The sequence below is a fragment of the Camellia sinensis genome, chromosome 4, assembly GCF_055761805.1.
Source record: "Camellia sinensis isolate YWXY chromosome 4, ASM5576180v1, whole genome shotgun sequence".
In the NCBI taxonomy this organism is placed as follows: domain Eukaryota; kingdom Viridiplantae; phylum Streptophyta; class Magnoliopsida; order Ericales; family Theaceae; genus Camellia; species Camellia sinensis.
In genome coordinates, this window is record NC_138964.1 from 176,259,772 (window position 1) to 176,277,000 (window position 17,229).

At 33.6% G+C, this 17,229-nt stretch overlaps 1 protein-coding gene and 1 pseudogene across 1 annotated transcript; one reads left to right on the forward strand and one right to left on the reverse strand.

The window, feature by feature from the left end:
- The first annotated feature begins 2,754 nt into the window (after positions 1-2,754).
- LOC114322628 (uncharacterized) lies at positions 2,755-3,807 on the forward strand (annotated as a pseudogene).
- Positions 3,808-4,936: 1,129 nt separating this feature from the next.
- LOC114322618 (uncharacterized) lies at positions 4,937-6,504 on the reverse strand. The gene is made up of 2 exons (XM_028269973.2): positions 5,798-6,504; positions 4,937-5,364 (listed from the first exon to the last, which is right to left on the reverse strand). The coding sequence occupies exons 1-2, from the start codon at positions 6,073-6,075 to the stop codon at positions 5,025-5,027; spliced, it is 618 nt and encodes a 205-aa protein (XP_028125774.2). The 5' UTR covers positions 6,076-6,504; the 3' UTR covers positions 4,937-5,024.
- Between the last annotated feature and the right edge of the window lie 10,725 nt (positions 6,505-17,229).

The window sequence follows — 17,229 nt, forward strand, 5'->3', positions numbered from 1 at the left end:
AATATGGTGTGTAAAGGTTTGGCTATTAAGCTCTTTTGTTAAAAGGTCTAAATTGTTTCAAGAGTTGTTGGAGAAAGACTTGTACCAAATCTCGATATCTATTTATTGTGGCAGGAACGCAGTACAACCAACAGTGACAATCGAAAAAAAATTGACAATGTGCCATACAAGTGGGAGAAAGGCCCATTGTTGGGTAAAGGATGAGGTAAATGATAGGTTAACAATTTTTTTCTCAATATGCATTGTATTTGGTAAAGTTATTATGTACTTATTGTTCCTAATAATGAAGATGTATAAGAGAGATAAGGTGCAACCAGATCGATAATGGTCTACATAGAGACATACACAAAGAAGAAAGGAGATCCAGTTGATGAGGCATCAAATGTAGCCATTGCATGTGTAATAATATGAATGTTTACGATTAATTATTTATCTATTCATGTTCTAATAATTTTTTTTTTCTTATATTTTAGTCTCGTTTGAAAGAGGGATTGTCTCAAGTGCCCGAGTCCTTACAAACTGAAAAATTTCGAGAGGAGCTATTCACTGAGGTCTTAGGAGTAAATAGGCATGGTCGTATACGTACCTATGGATTGGGACCTTGCCCATCTCAGGTGTTTGGGACAAGATATTCTGGACCTCGACAACGTATAGACATGGATAAATTGCGCACAGAGGTACGAGAAGAGGTGCGGCAGGAATTATTAGCTGAGTGGGATGAAAGGTTTACTCAGTTAGAGTGCAAGTGTGACAAAATGCAAGCTCATGTGGAAACTATGGGATATCCAATGCCTCAATCACCATCAATGCCTTCACATATTAGAAGGGTAATGTGTATTTAATCCTAGTTTAATTTAAGTATGTTTTACTATAATAAATTAGATATTGTAAAGTTAGCTAATTATATGGTTATGTTTAAACAGAATGGTTCCAGACTATCATTCAATATGCAACAGATTCCGGATGCCTCTAGTTCTCACCAATTGAATGAAGAGCAAATGGTATCATATGAAGTAAGACAATGTTTACGCATAATGAGTATTTAAACATAGTTATTAAATTTTTTCATAAACATTATTATTAGTTCTATTTCTTCAAGAAATACTAGTTAAATTTCTGGGTTAGTTAGAAAACACATTATTGCCTCCCTATAGTTTAAAAATATACACATCTCTGGTATGGAGTAAAATGCAAACGCTATTTTCTTTTGTTTTTGAGCTAAACTAGAAGAAGGTAAAGTGTATTTAATCCTAAATACTTTAATGTGATTGCTTTCATACATAACATTTACACATTAATTTTTTTTTAAGGTTGGACAAGAAGTAGAATTACTTACTTCTAAATTGCCAAAACAAGTTGTGGCAATTGGCATAGTTGTTTATAAGGACCCAAGTAGTAGGTGGACAACAATTGGGGCTAGAATTTTGGAAAGTTCGTATTACGAAAGCGATAAAGCCTTGTCAAAATTTGGTGAAAGCTCTTAAAGGTGTCAAAACAGTTGGAGATGCATTTCACAAATGTGTAGCTTGGCCTTTGGTTGATGTAATGCATATGCACTAATACTATATTTATTATATTTTTAAATCTTAGGGGTAGCTAAATTTATATCTTTTATACATGTGCAGATTGGGGATCCATTTGCAGACTTTGCAGATTGAGGGGAATTAGATGGACCATGTAGATAAAGGACATACTTTTTGAAACTTTTATTTTGGCACTTGTGTTTTGAGACAAATATTTTGCAACTAATTGCTACATTTGCAGGTTTGAAAGGAGCTAGATAAAACATGTAGATGATGTACATGCTTTTTGGGACTTTTTATTTTGGCACTTGTGTTTTGAGACAATATTTTGGAACTAGTAGCAGCATTTTGTAGATTGGGGGAGCTAGGTGGACCATGTAAATGCAAATGTCTTTTGGAACTTTTATTTTGACACTATATTTTGAGACAAATATTTTGAACTAATTGCTACAAGTGACATGTATTTTGAAACTAATTGCTACAAGTGACATGTATTTGGAACTTTGTTACATGTGACATGTATTTTGGAATAAATTTTGTTAATTGAATATGGTGTATGGATTTGTATGGCTATAAATTGTATTGTGGCAGCTTATATATTGTTATGTATGGGAGCTTTAGTAGGTTATACACTTCTATTGAATGATTTTCATTGAGTACACTAGCAGGTATTGAATATAAATGTATAAACAAAGTCAGTTTAACAAATGGTTCATAATTTTCGGCGGTTTAATTTTGTCGCTAAAAGAAAATCATATTTATTTTGAAATATATTTAACGGCGGTAAATAAATGCCGCTAATTGTTGTAATCTTTTGCGGTAGTAAAAAACTGCCATTTTTTACTCTAAAAATACTGTCATTAACAAAAGGTTCATAATTAACGGCGGTTTAGTTTTGTCGCTAAAAGAAAATTATATTTAATTTTGAAAATTATTTAACGGCGGTAAATAAATGCCATTAATTTTTGTAGTCTTTTGCGGCAGTAAATAACCGCCATTTTTTACTCTAAAATACCGTCGTTAACGGCATGACATTTACGACAGTTCTACAAACCGCCTCCAATTTTCAAGATCGTCGATTTTTTATGTGGCGGTTAATAACCGCCGTTAATACCGCCGTTATTAATAATGGCGGTAAAATAACCGCCGTTAAATTATTTCCGACACTTGTATAGACGACGGTTACACTTTTTGTTATCTTACCGCCGTTAAAAGTTTTTGTGACGGTTGTATGGTTATTAACGGCGGTTACAAACTGCCGTTAAAGGCAAATTCTGGCGTAGTGTGGAATAGTTTTGAATCATTGGTTCAATTTAACCTCAATGTGGAGTTCAGGAATGGAACAGATGTTATATGGCAAATACCTGATTCACCGAATGTAGTTCTGTTTTTAGCTCATCGATGTAGTGGCCGAGCTATTAATTTTTGGGACAAATCTCCTAAATGCCCAAACTGTATTGGTTTGCCTGAAGAAAGGCTAATTGTCCTTTACGCTCTTGCTCGCAAGTTTGCAGTTCTTACCATTTTGAGTGCGGGAACTTGCTGGTCAGTTGAGGAGGAAAGAATGATTGTAAAAGGAATTATCGAGTGGTGGGTTGAGAAATACAAGCTTGAAAAACTTCCACTTGTGGCTTTGGGGGCCTCCTCTGGTGGGTACTTCGTTTCAATGCTTGCCACTGATATGAGATTTAGTAGCATTACGATAATGATCGCAGAAGGCTTATTTATTAATGGATATCACAAAGGACTACCCACCTACACTATTTGTGTACATGCCCGAAGATGAAGCTAGCAAGCAGCAGATAGATGCAAATCTTAGGTTTTTGAAGGAAGAAGGCATTGATGTTGTAGAGGTTAAATGCATGGAGTTCCCGTTGTCACCAAATTTCTTAGCTGACAGGATCCCAGGTCTTGATAAGACTATTTAAATGAAATTATTTGATCTATTCCAGGACAAGGGCTTTATTGACAAAAATGGTTATATGAGAGCTGATGGGCGAGCAATACGTTTGAAAGCAGCTCTCAGGGAGAGTAAAATTATTCCGCCAGATATGCACTTAGTCCATCACATTCAAAAGGAACTGAATCTTGCTTTTGCATATCATGAAATGACTAGCTTGCAGTCTGAGGAAATTTTTGACTGGTTTGAATCTCAAATGAGGTGATCAATAATCTAATTTGTCAGTTTCTTCCTTTCTTCAGTCATTGATCAGCATTAGTGACGGCACATTGGTCAAACTGACTTTGAACTAAGTAATGTAACTTAGATGAGTGCATAACTAGTGCCCCCAAAACAACTCAAATTGGCGGGAAGCTTAGTTGTAAAAATTAAATCTCTATAGCCCATCTAAAATCTTGTGAGTGAGTTGTGCAAAAAGGAAAAGGCATGGCATCTTCTCAAATGAGTTAGATAATGGTGGAAGTGTGCAAAAATTTGCAGAGTGTGTAATGCATGAATCTTGAGTCTCAGGAAAATATTTGGAAGTAATGTCATCTCAGATATAGAAATCAGCACTCAACTCCTACAGAGGAATGACATTTTTAACATTGTTCCGAAGGCAAAGGTTCCTGTTGATGGTATTATTATTAATGGTTAGAGTCATGCGAATGAGAGTATGATCACAGGAGAATCAAAGCCAATAGCTAAGAGACCCGGTGACGAGGGCAGTGAGTATCACTCCACCAACCGCACATCAACTAATTCAAGGCAAGAAAAGAAAAGATACTATCTGCATTGCACTTGCTGATGACACTTATGATCAACCAAAGATTAGGACGAATAATGTTTTTATTACTCCATCATTCAAGATTTTATTGCGTTGTGCATAATGCTTGGGCTGAACATACATTTTACTAACCTGATTTGAGTGCAGAACTAGATTTTTTATGAGTGGATTATTAGTGATTCTGTGGGAACATAATTTTTGAATGACAACACGTGACCGATGTATCACTGAAGTGTCAGCCAAGGTGTCATATGTCCTAGTCATAACGCCGAAATGATCTCGACTAGGCCAAGGTTATCTGCGAAAAAACCGAAATTCGGGAAAAGCGAATAAGAAACAAAAGTCCTAGATTTGGAGAAGATTTCAGTTTGGGTAAAGATAAGACTCTTAGAGAGTTTATCGTAATCCTACTAGGAGTCTAAGATTAGCAGTAATCCTGAGTCCATTACAGCTAGGCTTCTATTGGAACTAAGATTGTGTTGACCATAAAAGGAAGGCATTCCTTGGGTCTAAGATCGTTTGGGCTTAATCTATTCTGCCGGTACTCTCCAGCTAAGTACTAATTTGAAAGTGTGATAAAAAAATCGACACCCACAGATACAATATAAATATTCCAAACCACTTAGTTTGAATTTAAAATTAAAATAAATAAATAAAAGGGTCACTGCAAGCATATGCAGCAACTCATGTCTAATCTACCCTTGCTAGATGTTGAAACCAATTTGTTGATTACATCACATAGATTACTGATCATCTAAAATTTCCAAATTACATATCAAGCAAACAAAGGTGTTTGATTAGAAATGCTACTTGTGCTAGTAGATCTATGAGGAGGAATGAGAGGAGGCCTCTTTGCAGTGAGAGAAGAAAAGGAACCCCTAGATGAAGATGAAGATGATGCCCCTTTTGAGATGAACCTTGAGGAGGAAGTAGTCCTAGAAAGGTGAAGGCGACTTGATGATCTGTGGCTGTCTAATAATCCTCCATAGCTTTTGCAAGTCTTTAACCTCTTATTGTAAGGGTTCTCTGGTTTTGCAAGATCCTCCAAGCACCTCACATTTGCCAAAGAAGTGAATGACTGTGACTTCCCCTGAAAGTGCTTTGACAACCCTCTCCTACATATTGGAAACAAATTAACAAATAAATGAATAAAGAGAGAATTCCATCAACAATTTTGAAATTCGTTAATTTAAGATTACCACAAGAGATAAGCAAACTCGACTAAGTTCATAGGAAACACAGAACTAGAAATATATATATATATATATATATACTCAAACTTGAATCATTAAAACTCGTTCAAGATTGGCTCGAAAGATAAATAAACTTGAATACATTTTGAAACTCAATAAATTTTTGAATTTGATACAATTATAAAACTATATAAAAAAGCCAAATGGCTAGAGCTCATCTCAATTAAATTCCTTTGAGATTGACTTGCAAAATAAGATTTAAAAACAATTTTGAAGTTTATTAAGTTTTCAAAGAAAGTAGATGCAGTTTAGGCTGCAACTAAACAAGAAGTAATTAAAGAGAATAGGTACTTACTTGAAGGGTAATTGTTGCATAAGAGAAGACATGTCATGCAATGAGCCATTTTCCAGTTGGCCAGAAGCCACAGATGGCAAAGGGGGTGAAGAAGATGCAGAGGAAGTTGTTTCTTCCATTAAATCGGACTCCGAAGAAGAAGAAGATGCAATACTACTACTTGAAACCTCAGAGGAAGAAGATGATGAAATTGAATGATCAACTCCATTTCCATTACCTTCTTCTAAGTCATCCATAATCCCATGGTTGCTTTGTTGGTTGAAAGAAAAAGACTCCATTCTTATTCTTATATCATCCAAACAGTACTACCCTTTTAATATCAGTTTCTGTCTTAACAACCAATCAAACATGCAGCTATTCACACCACCTTCAAATCTCAGCCTAAACACACCAAAAAAAAAAAAAAATGGAAACTCAAAGATATATGCTTTATGATAAACTTGGAAACAGAGGAAAGAAAAGTCCGGAAAAAAAAGATAAGGGTAAGGACTATATATACACATTTCATTCTATAGATTGATTAGCAAGATTCGGCATTATCCACTTACTTTTTTTATTTTCTTTTTTCCCCAATGGCCACCACACCACTTGTCCCTACCACAACCCACCTACAAATAGTAAAAAGAGATATATCTGAGGCCTATCCCAAACCAGCTTCTAAAGTGCGTGATTCGAATTGTAAGTTTGTAATTTCTGATACCAGAGTCAAACTTATCTAAACCCATATGTCCAAAATATTCTCAATGGGAACCGTGACTTTCCCCGTCCATGATTAGAATGGAGTGGTCAATACACTGTTTATCTCGCGGGATTTATCCAATATAGTCGTATGAAAAATTAAATTAATTAAATATTGGTCATATCAAATTATATTTATTTTAAAAAAATAAATAAATTAATTTTAAAATTATATAATCCTTGTATTTTTACAAACATATATGATATAATTAAGTAATTATTGATATTTGATCAATTTAATTTTTTTTTATATCAATAATATTATCGACTAATATCAAAAGATAAACAATTTGAATTCTCGAAATGACCCAATATGAGTTCACAATGAGCCGAACCAGACATTTCCAACCTAATCATGGACTGGAGAGGCTGGAGAGGAGCTCCTCCCAGCTTGTTTTTCCAAATCTCTTTGTTTGTTACTTGAAATGATATTTAAAATTGTTGAATTATGTACAAATTTTTTTTAAAAAAAAATTATATATAAGTCTACTTTCTAGACTCATCAAAAAAATTATTGACTAATTATTAGAAAAAATATGAGAGAAAAAGTTATCTTACTCATATTATTGAGTTTGAAAAATAAATCTCATTTTTAAACTTAAATAAAAATATCAATTTTGAAATGTAAAATTTTGATAATGACAATGGCAAAAGTAATTTGAAATAGAAAGATAAAAGGATTTAAGAAAGAAGATTATACGTACTACAAGTTACATTTCGGTTCATACTAATGAGAAACATGTTCGATTTTTTTTAATAGAATATAATGCCAAAATAGTTAGAATTTTAATGTAGTTTACATAGTTTTATATATTTTATTAGAGATGGCCATGTGAGAAAAATGCTTGGTCCATACAATTGAGTTGGGTTGAGAATTTGAGACCATTAATTTTTGAATTGAGCTTGAAATAAAGAGTTTTAATCTAGTCCAGCTTAGCTCGGCCTAACTCATTCATTTATAAAATATTAATTTTAATTTAATATTATTTAGTTATAAGATAATAAAAAATAAGAAAATTATATACACAGTTCTTAGGCTTAAATCAAAACATCTGTTCAGAGATCATATTTATTTTTAGTATTGAATTTTATTAATGTTTCAAATTAAAATAATCCAAATAATTTAATAGCTTTTTAAGATAAAATAAATAAATAAATAAAATTATTAGCATATACTAATTAGGTTAAGTGAGCAAGTTTGGAATTTAAAAATATCTTTTAAGGTTGAGTTAGAAATAGCTTAGATTATGCTTGATTTTGGATTCGGTCAAGTTTGAAATAACCCATATGCTTAAAGTCTAGTCCAAACTCTGCCTATCTAATGCCTTGTCCTCCCCTAATTTTTATACAACGATGCTCCGCCTATCTCATTTTTTTGGATCATATTATAGTGAAAATCTTAGTTGGTAACATAATAGTAGTGTAATGAATCACATTACTCAAGTATATCTTACGCTCAATGTAACTGAAGAGATTAATGCTCATATGTAACATAATAGATCAATGGTCATATGTTATATTTAATTTTCATTATTATAATTTTAATTTATTAAATTTTATTGTAATATATTATGTGAAATAAATAAAAAAAATATATAAAAAACATATTCTTGATGTAATCCTGGCAACTACCTTGACATATTAACATGTATGTAGATTATTATATAGACTAGTTGGTAATTTAGTTTGTATTTTTATTTATTTATTTATTTTGAATTTTTCCACATATATTAGCATGTTCTATTTATTGAATGTAGATACTAAGACTGTGTTTGGTTGGGGGATTTGGAGAGAGATTTGGAAAGGGAAAGAGAAAATGTGTGTGAAACTATGTGAAATGTAAGCATGTTTTTTTCACATTTCACCTACCTTTTCCATTTCTCTTTCCAAATCCCTCCTCAAATCCCTCAACCAAACACAGCATTCGGAAACAATTCTGAGAGTTGTCCTGAGTAACTAGTGACGGTTGTTTTGGGAAGATTGTTAAAAATTAATATTTTAATATTTTTTAATTTTTTTAAAAAAATATGTAAAAAATATAAGAACTAATATGATTTAAAATAGATTAAAAATTAAAAAGTATTTTTTAACTCACTTTTCTAAAAGAAGCTTGAATATACTTGCTTATACAATGGCTCGGGGTTTAATTTTTTGGGTCAAGCAGTAAGAAAAAAAATCTCATAAATTTTCTACTCCCAAAATAGGTGAGTTTTTTTAAAAAAATATTCCCCCCCCCCAAAAAAAACTAATTAGAAAATTAATTCACTTTTCAAACTATTTAAGAAACTAACTTACTTTTTAAACGTATTTTTAAAATGCAATTTTGAATTTGAAATTATATATTGAACATGTAATTTCATCTTAAAATCGCAAGTTAAAAATGATGGCATGATAAAATTACATGTTGAAAATGTAATTTCAATTTCAAAATCGCATTTTCAAAATTCGATTTCAAAAGCAGGGTAGTTTCTCAAATAATTTAAAAAGTGAGTCAATTCTCTAAATAGTTTCTTTTTTTGAAATATTAAAAAAAAAAACTCCAAAATAGGTAGGTCTGCCTTTACAAATTAATCAAAATATATGTAAACTGATCTAAACCCTCCTAATCTTTGAACAAAAAATAAAAGGCAAATTACCTACAACTCCGTTGAGATTTAACAAAATTATAGATTTTCTTTGAGGTTTCAAAAATTATATTTTGTCCCATCGCAATTAGCGCCGTAACGGATATCATAAATAGACTAAAATGCCCTTTTGATAAAAAAGAAAAAATTACCTACATTCTCTTGAAATTTAACTAAATTACAAATTCTCCCTGAGATTTAGCTAAATTACATATTCTCTCCTGAGATTTAACTAAATTATCATTTTTAAATAAGTTATAAAATGTAAAAATTAAAATGGAAAAATACTTATCACACTACAAAAAATTAAGATTTTAGAGACTAAAACTTAGGGACAATTATTTTTAGGAGACTAAGCCTCTGTTTGGCAAGATGGTTTTGAGGCTTTTTTGGCTATTTTAGCCACAAAAAACAAAATATGCTATTTTAGCCATAACAAACAAAACATCACATCCAACCCATAATCATTACATTCTTCTCTCACAAAAAAAGCCAAAAAAGCCAAAAAGCCAAAAAGCCCTTCACGAACCAAGCTTTTTAGCCCAGGCTAAAATAGCCAAAAAAGCCAAAAAGTCAAAAAGCCAACCCACTTCCCAAACCAAGCCTAAATATGTTTGTTGTGAAAAGTAACGTTATTATATTTTTAGCAACGAAAATTGAACATTATTTTTAACATTTTTGAAATTTTGAGACATTATTTTTTTGCTTAAAAAAATAAGCCATTTTGAGATCAAATTATTTTGTTCCAGAAAGTCTATTTATTATTGACATTTTCAAAATTTTATTGCTAAAAACCTTATTTTTTACTTTTCAGGACGACTTTTTAGCGATTATCCTCACGACGATAGAAATTAATCCCTAAATATTTTTTGTAACAAAATTTTTTCTTTTAGAGATCAAAAAAATTGGTCTCTAAAACTCTTACATGTTGTAGTGTTAGCTAGTGAAAATATCATAAAATTAACAAATAATTAAATAAGTTAAAAATACAAAAAATTGTTTGTCAAAAATTCTTAGAATATGTTTGGTTTGATTTTTAGAAATTTATTTTAAATTTATTTTTAAAAAAAATTTAAAAATTAATTTGGTTAAGTAATAAGAAATAAAAAATTATTGTTATTTTTATATAATTTTATCTTTTGAGTGGTTAGAAATAATTTTTACAAATTAAATATATTTTTTCATATTTATTTTTGTTAAATTAGTTTTTATTTATTTTTTTAAATTTTAATTTTTTTTAAACAACAAATCAAATATGGTTCTAAAAACTTTTTTTTTTTTCCATCTAACATAATTCTTTTGTAAATTTTGTTAATTTATCAAAAGAGTTTCAACAGAAATAATATTATCTATCAATTTATAATTTGATGATGTCAACTAATTATTCTTAATGTTTTGTTATAAATAAGAGTTAAATTATTATGTGAATATAAATCTCAAAAGACGAGATATAATTTTTGAAACCTCTAAAAATGATATGTAATTTAATTAAAGGATTGTTTGGAATGACCTAAATAAATGTAATTTTTGTCTTTTTATAAAAAGATGTACAAAAAAATAGAGATGTGATGTGATAGAAAAAAGATAAAAAGATAAATTATTTTAATGTTGCCAAACTTGACCTAAATCTGAAAAGAGAGGTAAGTTATTTACACAAAAATAAATAAATAAATATTTACGTGAACAATTGTATATGAGCGCAAGGTCTCTGGATCCACCAAAGATCTTTTAGAATGTTTTTTTTTTAAATTTTTTAAAAATAATATATTATATGATTGAGATTTAATATTAAAAAATTAATATAATTTATCATTAAATTTCAACTACACAATAATCACTCTTTAAAAACTTTAAAAAAAAAATTCGAAAGAATCCTTGCTGACGAAGAAAACCCTCGAAACAATGGATAAGGCTCGGCCCCCGACGCGTCTTATTATTTATTCACATCTCTTTTTTTTCCTTCTTCCCGCGGCGACCGTTGTTTTTTAACAACAATTTTTCTTTTTTCATACTGATTTGACAACCTATGCCATGTGATAAACCACTATTTATAGGTAATAAAATTTTCATTATTCATCACTATTAATGTGATTTATCACAAAACATACCATATTTTTCGTATGATAAAATTTTTCTCCGTATCATTTGACTCAAAAACTCATTAAAATTTCCATTGCATATTTTTTTTTTTATAATTATTCAAATATTTCACAATATATTCAAAGCAATTCAACTTATAATTTATTAAAAGTTACTTATCATATTATTAGAGAAAAATTAGTAAAACATTTCTCTATAATTTTAGATAATAAGAAAAATTTAATATATTTTTTCTTATTAGTTAAGATTCCTTAATAATATTATTATAAAAATTTTAAATTAAAATTTTTCTGTAAAATTAAAATTTCACTTTAAAAAATTAAAATTTATCTATAAAAATATTAAGAACGGATTTCAACTATTATAAAAATATTATATATTCTTCCTCTTATAAAATTTTTAATATCAAGAATCTAAGGCCTCTTTTCAATAAATAGATAAGATATAAAAAACGACCCCGCTACGTAGCTCGAAATTTTTTGGCACGAATTTGGCTCAACACCAAAATGACGTCATTTTGGTGTCTTTTTTTTTTTTTTTTTTCTTTTTTCCTGTGTTGTTTGCAGAGAAGGAGAACGGAGAAGAAGAAGAAAAGGAAGAAGAAAAAGAAGGGAGAAGAAGAAGGGTGGAGAAGAAGATCGGGAGGAGGAGGAAGGGGGGAGGGGAGGGGAGGGGGCCATAAAAATCGGGCTGGAGGAGGAGGCGGGGCTACGTCGGGCTAGCTGCTGCGACAAACTGGACAGGAGGTGGTTGCGACTGCGACTGCGACTGCGACAATCAGCGAGGCGGTGGTGCGACGATCGGCGAAGAGGTGAGGAGGTGGTGCTGCGACGACGACGGCGAGACGACTGCGACAACGGTGGTGCTGCCTCCTTCTCTTTCTCTTCTCCTCTCTTCTTCCTCTCTTCTCTCCCTCTTTCTCCTCTCCTCTTCCCTCTGTTTGTGCAGAGCTCCTTTGCTTGAAAAGGAAAAAAAATTTCGAGCCATTTCGAGCCATAGAGTTTCGAACTTTGGATCATTTTTTGTATGAAAAAATAAAAAAATAAAAATTCAAAGAATCCGTACAGTTAAAACGTGGCAGACATGCTGGAGGGATGAGTCAGCAGGCACTAATCAAGTTCGGAACATATCATCATGTGTGAATGTCCATTATCCTGCTCCGCACCTTTAAAGTTTAGGCTCATACTTATCCATCCACATAAGAGAGACCAACATTAAATAGGTACTCCTCCTTATGAACCCAAAGGACACTGTAAAATCAGAGCATCTCCAACGGTAATAGGTATTTTATCTATCTAAATATTATTATAAAGTATATATTTCATTTTGCCTATCAACTATTTCATATTTCTACTCCAATCATGCTTTTTATTTTAGCTATTCATCTAAATACTATTAATTTTATAAAATGCCACATCAGCAACAAAGATGGAGGGAAATGATCCTAATGATTAAACTCATTTTGCCTAGCCTTGAAAGCTAGCCACATGTAGCTAGTGAATATGAGTTGAGCTAAAATGCCTAATCATATGCCTAGTGCATTGGAGTTGAAAAAAATGAGTTATACTAGGCATTTTAACTAACAAGCATTATATGCCTAGTGGGTTGGAGATGCTCTTAGTTACTAGTTAGGTCCCATCCTACACATGTTTATTTGTCCTTAAATTCTATCAGTTTTATTTTCCTTCTTTTCTTTTTTTTTTTTTTTTTATGCCCTGGATATGGATATTATCAATTCATATTCTAAATTCTTGAAAATTCTATTTTCGGGTGTGTATTATATATTCTCAGTTATGAAGTTTGTAGTATTTAGTTATAACTTATGTGATTAATTATGACTTGATTATATATATTGTAATATTAATTATAACTTTTTGTAATGTTAGTTATGATATTATTTATAATTTAAAATATCTTTAATTATATGTTTTATAGTGTTTGATTACGATTTAATTTTTTTTGATTATAACTATAAAAAATTCAATTATGACATTTGTAATAATTAATTCCACAAATATCAAAACTTGCCTATGATACGCACCCTAACATAATTCCTAAATTTATACTACATAACAACTCATTTCTTTTAAATTAAACCCTGTTAGATTATGAAACTACAACGTTAATAATTCAAGTATCCTTCCCACAAAAAAAAAAAAAAACAAAACAAAACAAAACCTTTATATATTAAATTACATACACTTTATTAGAATATTAATGGTCAAGTTTTGTCACAATTAAGACTCTACATTTTTATGTTATAAAAATAAAACTAAAAAATAAAAAACAAAAAATAAAACTACATTTTTATGCTACGGCCTTGTAAGTTCAAAAAAAAAAAAAAAATTCCATTTACTTTTATAGAAGAAGAGAAAAATAATTGTTATACATCATTAAAATATTTTAGTAAAATTTTTAATCTATTATGTGACTCAATGTGGCATGTTGAGGTAAGTTTTATTATCTTATTAATTTTTTAATATACTAATTGTGTGAGTGATTTTCTGATCACGTTGCCCGTTTAATAATCAGTTAGAGAGTATCGGCAGAATAGATGGCTTCAGCTAACCTGTAACAGAAAGAAAAGGCTCCGGCGGTGGCTCTTCCACCCGGAGGCACTCTGATGATCAAGTCAGTATATTTCTCAAAGATAATCAAGTGCTAAACTCACAAGCTTGAGTCTTAAAAGCGTACCTTAAACCCGTGGGGGTGCCTCTCTTTTATAGCCAACTCAATCCTAATCCCACTAGAAGCCTGACTTCTATGGACTCCCATTCAGTGCTTACTTTGGATTTCACAAGAGATAAAGATAAACTCCCTAAGAGCTTTATCCTTATCTTAGCAAAGTTCCCTCTTTACTCTAGGACTCTTGTCCCTTATCTTTTATCTTCTTATCTCGGATTCCGATATCTTCGGAGATAACCTCGGCCTTGCCGAGATCACCTCGGCGTCACGACCAGGACACGTAGCGCCTTGGCTGTTACGTCGGCGTCACCTTGCCACGTGTTGGTATTCAGAAAATACATCCCCACAACTGCCCTCTAGGTTCTATTACCTCGGCATTCTGAGATGATGGAACCTATATCTGTATTTTCTTCCAGTAAATCGGCTTAAAATTTGACAGCTGAGATCATTCATTTCAGGCCGACATGCTTTCCCTAAAAAATCAAGATTTTTAAGGACCTTCTTACGCACATGAGCTGTCATGCACTTCAACCCAACCGTTTTAGCCACGCGTTTCCCTCTTACTGGTCCGTACACGTGACATGCCTGTTAGCCGCCTCTTTCTTTATGTGCGCCGTCTGATGCCCTCGTTCTTCTAGGCGTATTGATTGCTTTTGCCGCCGTTTCTGTTTAATCAAAAACTTTTTCCCTTTTTTCCGTCTCTTCACTTTTTCATTCGAATCTCCTGCTATCTCTCTCTAGCTTTCGAAACCCTCCATCGCTTAAGCTTCCAAAGCTCTGCAACCTTCTCCGTTCACCCTTTTCGGCGAGATTTCCACCAGTCTTCTGCTCCTACAACCGTTGTAGGACATCGGCAAATCCCTTTCCGGTTTCTCTTTTTCTGGTAAGCTACTGTTCTTTTTGTTTTAAATTCCCTGATGTTTCTTCTTTTTCTTTTTTTTTTTTTTTTTGCTGTCGCCATTACTGTACCGTTTCAACCTTTTTTAATTCATAAATCGTACATCTGAATGCATTCATCTATGATTTTGCCTTTGCCCATATTTTGAATACACGCACTGTTTCACCACTTCTTCGCACGTTTGCCACTGTTCTTGGCCATATACTCTTGTATTCTTCATGTTCTTGATAGCCCATCTCGGTTCTTGTTTCTGAAACTTCGTTTTTGTTTTCTGTTTTTTGCATCTTTTCTAGATTCTTGCTTTCAATCCGTGTTTCCATAGATTTAGGTCTGGGATTTGTCTATAGAACCCATAACCTAGGAAAAAAACTGAATCCTGCACCTACCTTATTGTTTGCCGAGGCCCCAATAACCTTTCAAAAACATCTTCTGAAACTCACCTTCTAAGATTAAGCCGATATCATGGGTATGTGGGAACATAGGGTAAACACCCCCTCCAAACTAGAATACTTTAGACAGGAGTTTGAGATCCCAGCCGACGTCCATTTGAGGTTGGCTGGGGATGATGACTCCATCATGCCCACTGCCGACTCTATGCCTTTCCCGTAGTCGCTTTTATCGAGTGTGGACTTCGGCTTCCACTAAACATTCTATTTCGTGAGGTCCTCCATTACTATAAGTTGAACCTTATGCAACTGGCCATCAATTCTTACCGAGTGATCAATGGTATTATAGCCCCAGCTAAACAGAAAAACGCTAGGATCACCCTTGCCGACATCCAATATTGCTATACCATGTGTGGCCTTAACTTGAAAGAAAAATGCTACATTTATTACCTTAAGCCGAGGTCCACAGAATTCAAAATTGTAGCCGACCTCCCAGACTCCAACAAGGGAGCTGGTAACGATTATTTTATTACCTCGGGGAACTGGGAGTTCGCCCCAGATGAAGACCTCCATCTCTTCCCTCTCCCACGATCAGTCTTTATAGAGGGTAATGGTAAGAGCCCTGTATTCATACTTGTTTTACTTTTAAAGTCTTGTATACTTTATCTGTTTCCTAATGTCTGCTTTGTCTTTACTTTTGCAGTTCTTCCTCAGCCGCCAAAAAACTTTTGCCAATCCTTTCTTCCCAGCAAGGATTTAAAGAAATTACTGGACCTGCCAGTTCAGAAGCGAAAAGCACCCCTGCTTCTCAACTTCATCCCAACATACAAATCAGCTCTCCCCAACGTCCCCAGGAAAAAGAAGAAGAAGAGCTTATCTCCTCCCTTTGCTACAACTCTTCTAGTTGCATCAACATCGCGAACAGACCAAGGATCAACCTCTAATCCAGCAGAACAGCCGTCGATCTTGGCTCCATACCTCATTCCACCATCCCAAAGAAAGCGTCGCCGACGTCTTGTTCTTACAGCCGAGATGGGTCGTGCAAAGCCAGTTGCTAAAGAACTCCTAGCCAACATTCCATCATCCATTGACGAACAACCAACACAAACCCAACCTCCAACAAAACCAAAAAGAGTTAAGAAAGCTCAACTGAAGGCCAAGGTGGCTCAGGTTGAGTCTGAAGACGCTCTGCCTATTTTAAAATTGACTGAGAGTGACAAATCTCAGCCTTTTGCTGGGAAGAGGCGCTCTGAGTCTCAACCATCAGAATCCCAACTGTAAGGCCCCGGTGTCCCATATCGGGAATGGAGGGGGAGTTCCTAGGCTATAAAAGTAAAAACCTGGACCCTTATATAGCATCGAGGCCTTTTCCCGAGTGGTGAAATCCCTATTAGAACTCCCCAGTTAAGCGTGCTTAGGCTGGAGTAGTTCTAGGATGGGTGACCCACTGGGAAGAACAAATCCGTGCGGGTATGATCCAAAGCGGACAATATCGATGACGTGTAAAGGGTCGGGGCGTTACAAATGGTATAAGAGCCGACTCTCCGGAGTACCGAGTGTAGGCCCCTGGCGTCTCTCGGTGCATGTGGGCGGGCTTGCGAGCTGGCAAGCTACTGCACGGGGACGTGCAACCTTATGGGGGGTGGATTGTAAGGCCCTAGTGTCCCACATCGGGAATGGAGAGGGAGTTCCTAAGCTATAAAAGTAAAAACCTGGACCCTTATATAGCATCGAGGCCTTTTCCCGAGTGGTGAAATCCCTATTAGAACTCCCCAGTTAAGCGTGCTTAGGCTGGAGTAGTTCTAGGATGGGTGACCCACTGGGAAAAACAAATCCGTGCGGGCATGACCCAAAATGGACAATATCGATGACGTGTAAAGGGTCGGGGCGTTACACCAACAACCAAAAAAGTCGAGATCTTCTTCCGCAACAACTTCGGGATCAAAAAAGCCCGCTGTCCCCTGGGCCCCCGAAATCACCCTAGAGGATAAGCCCGTATTG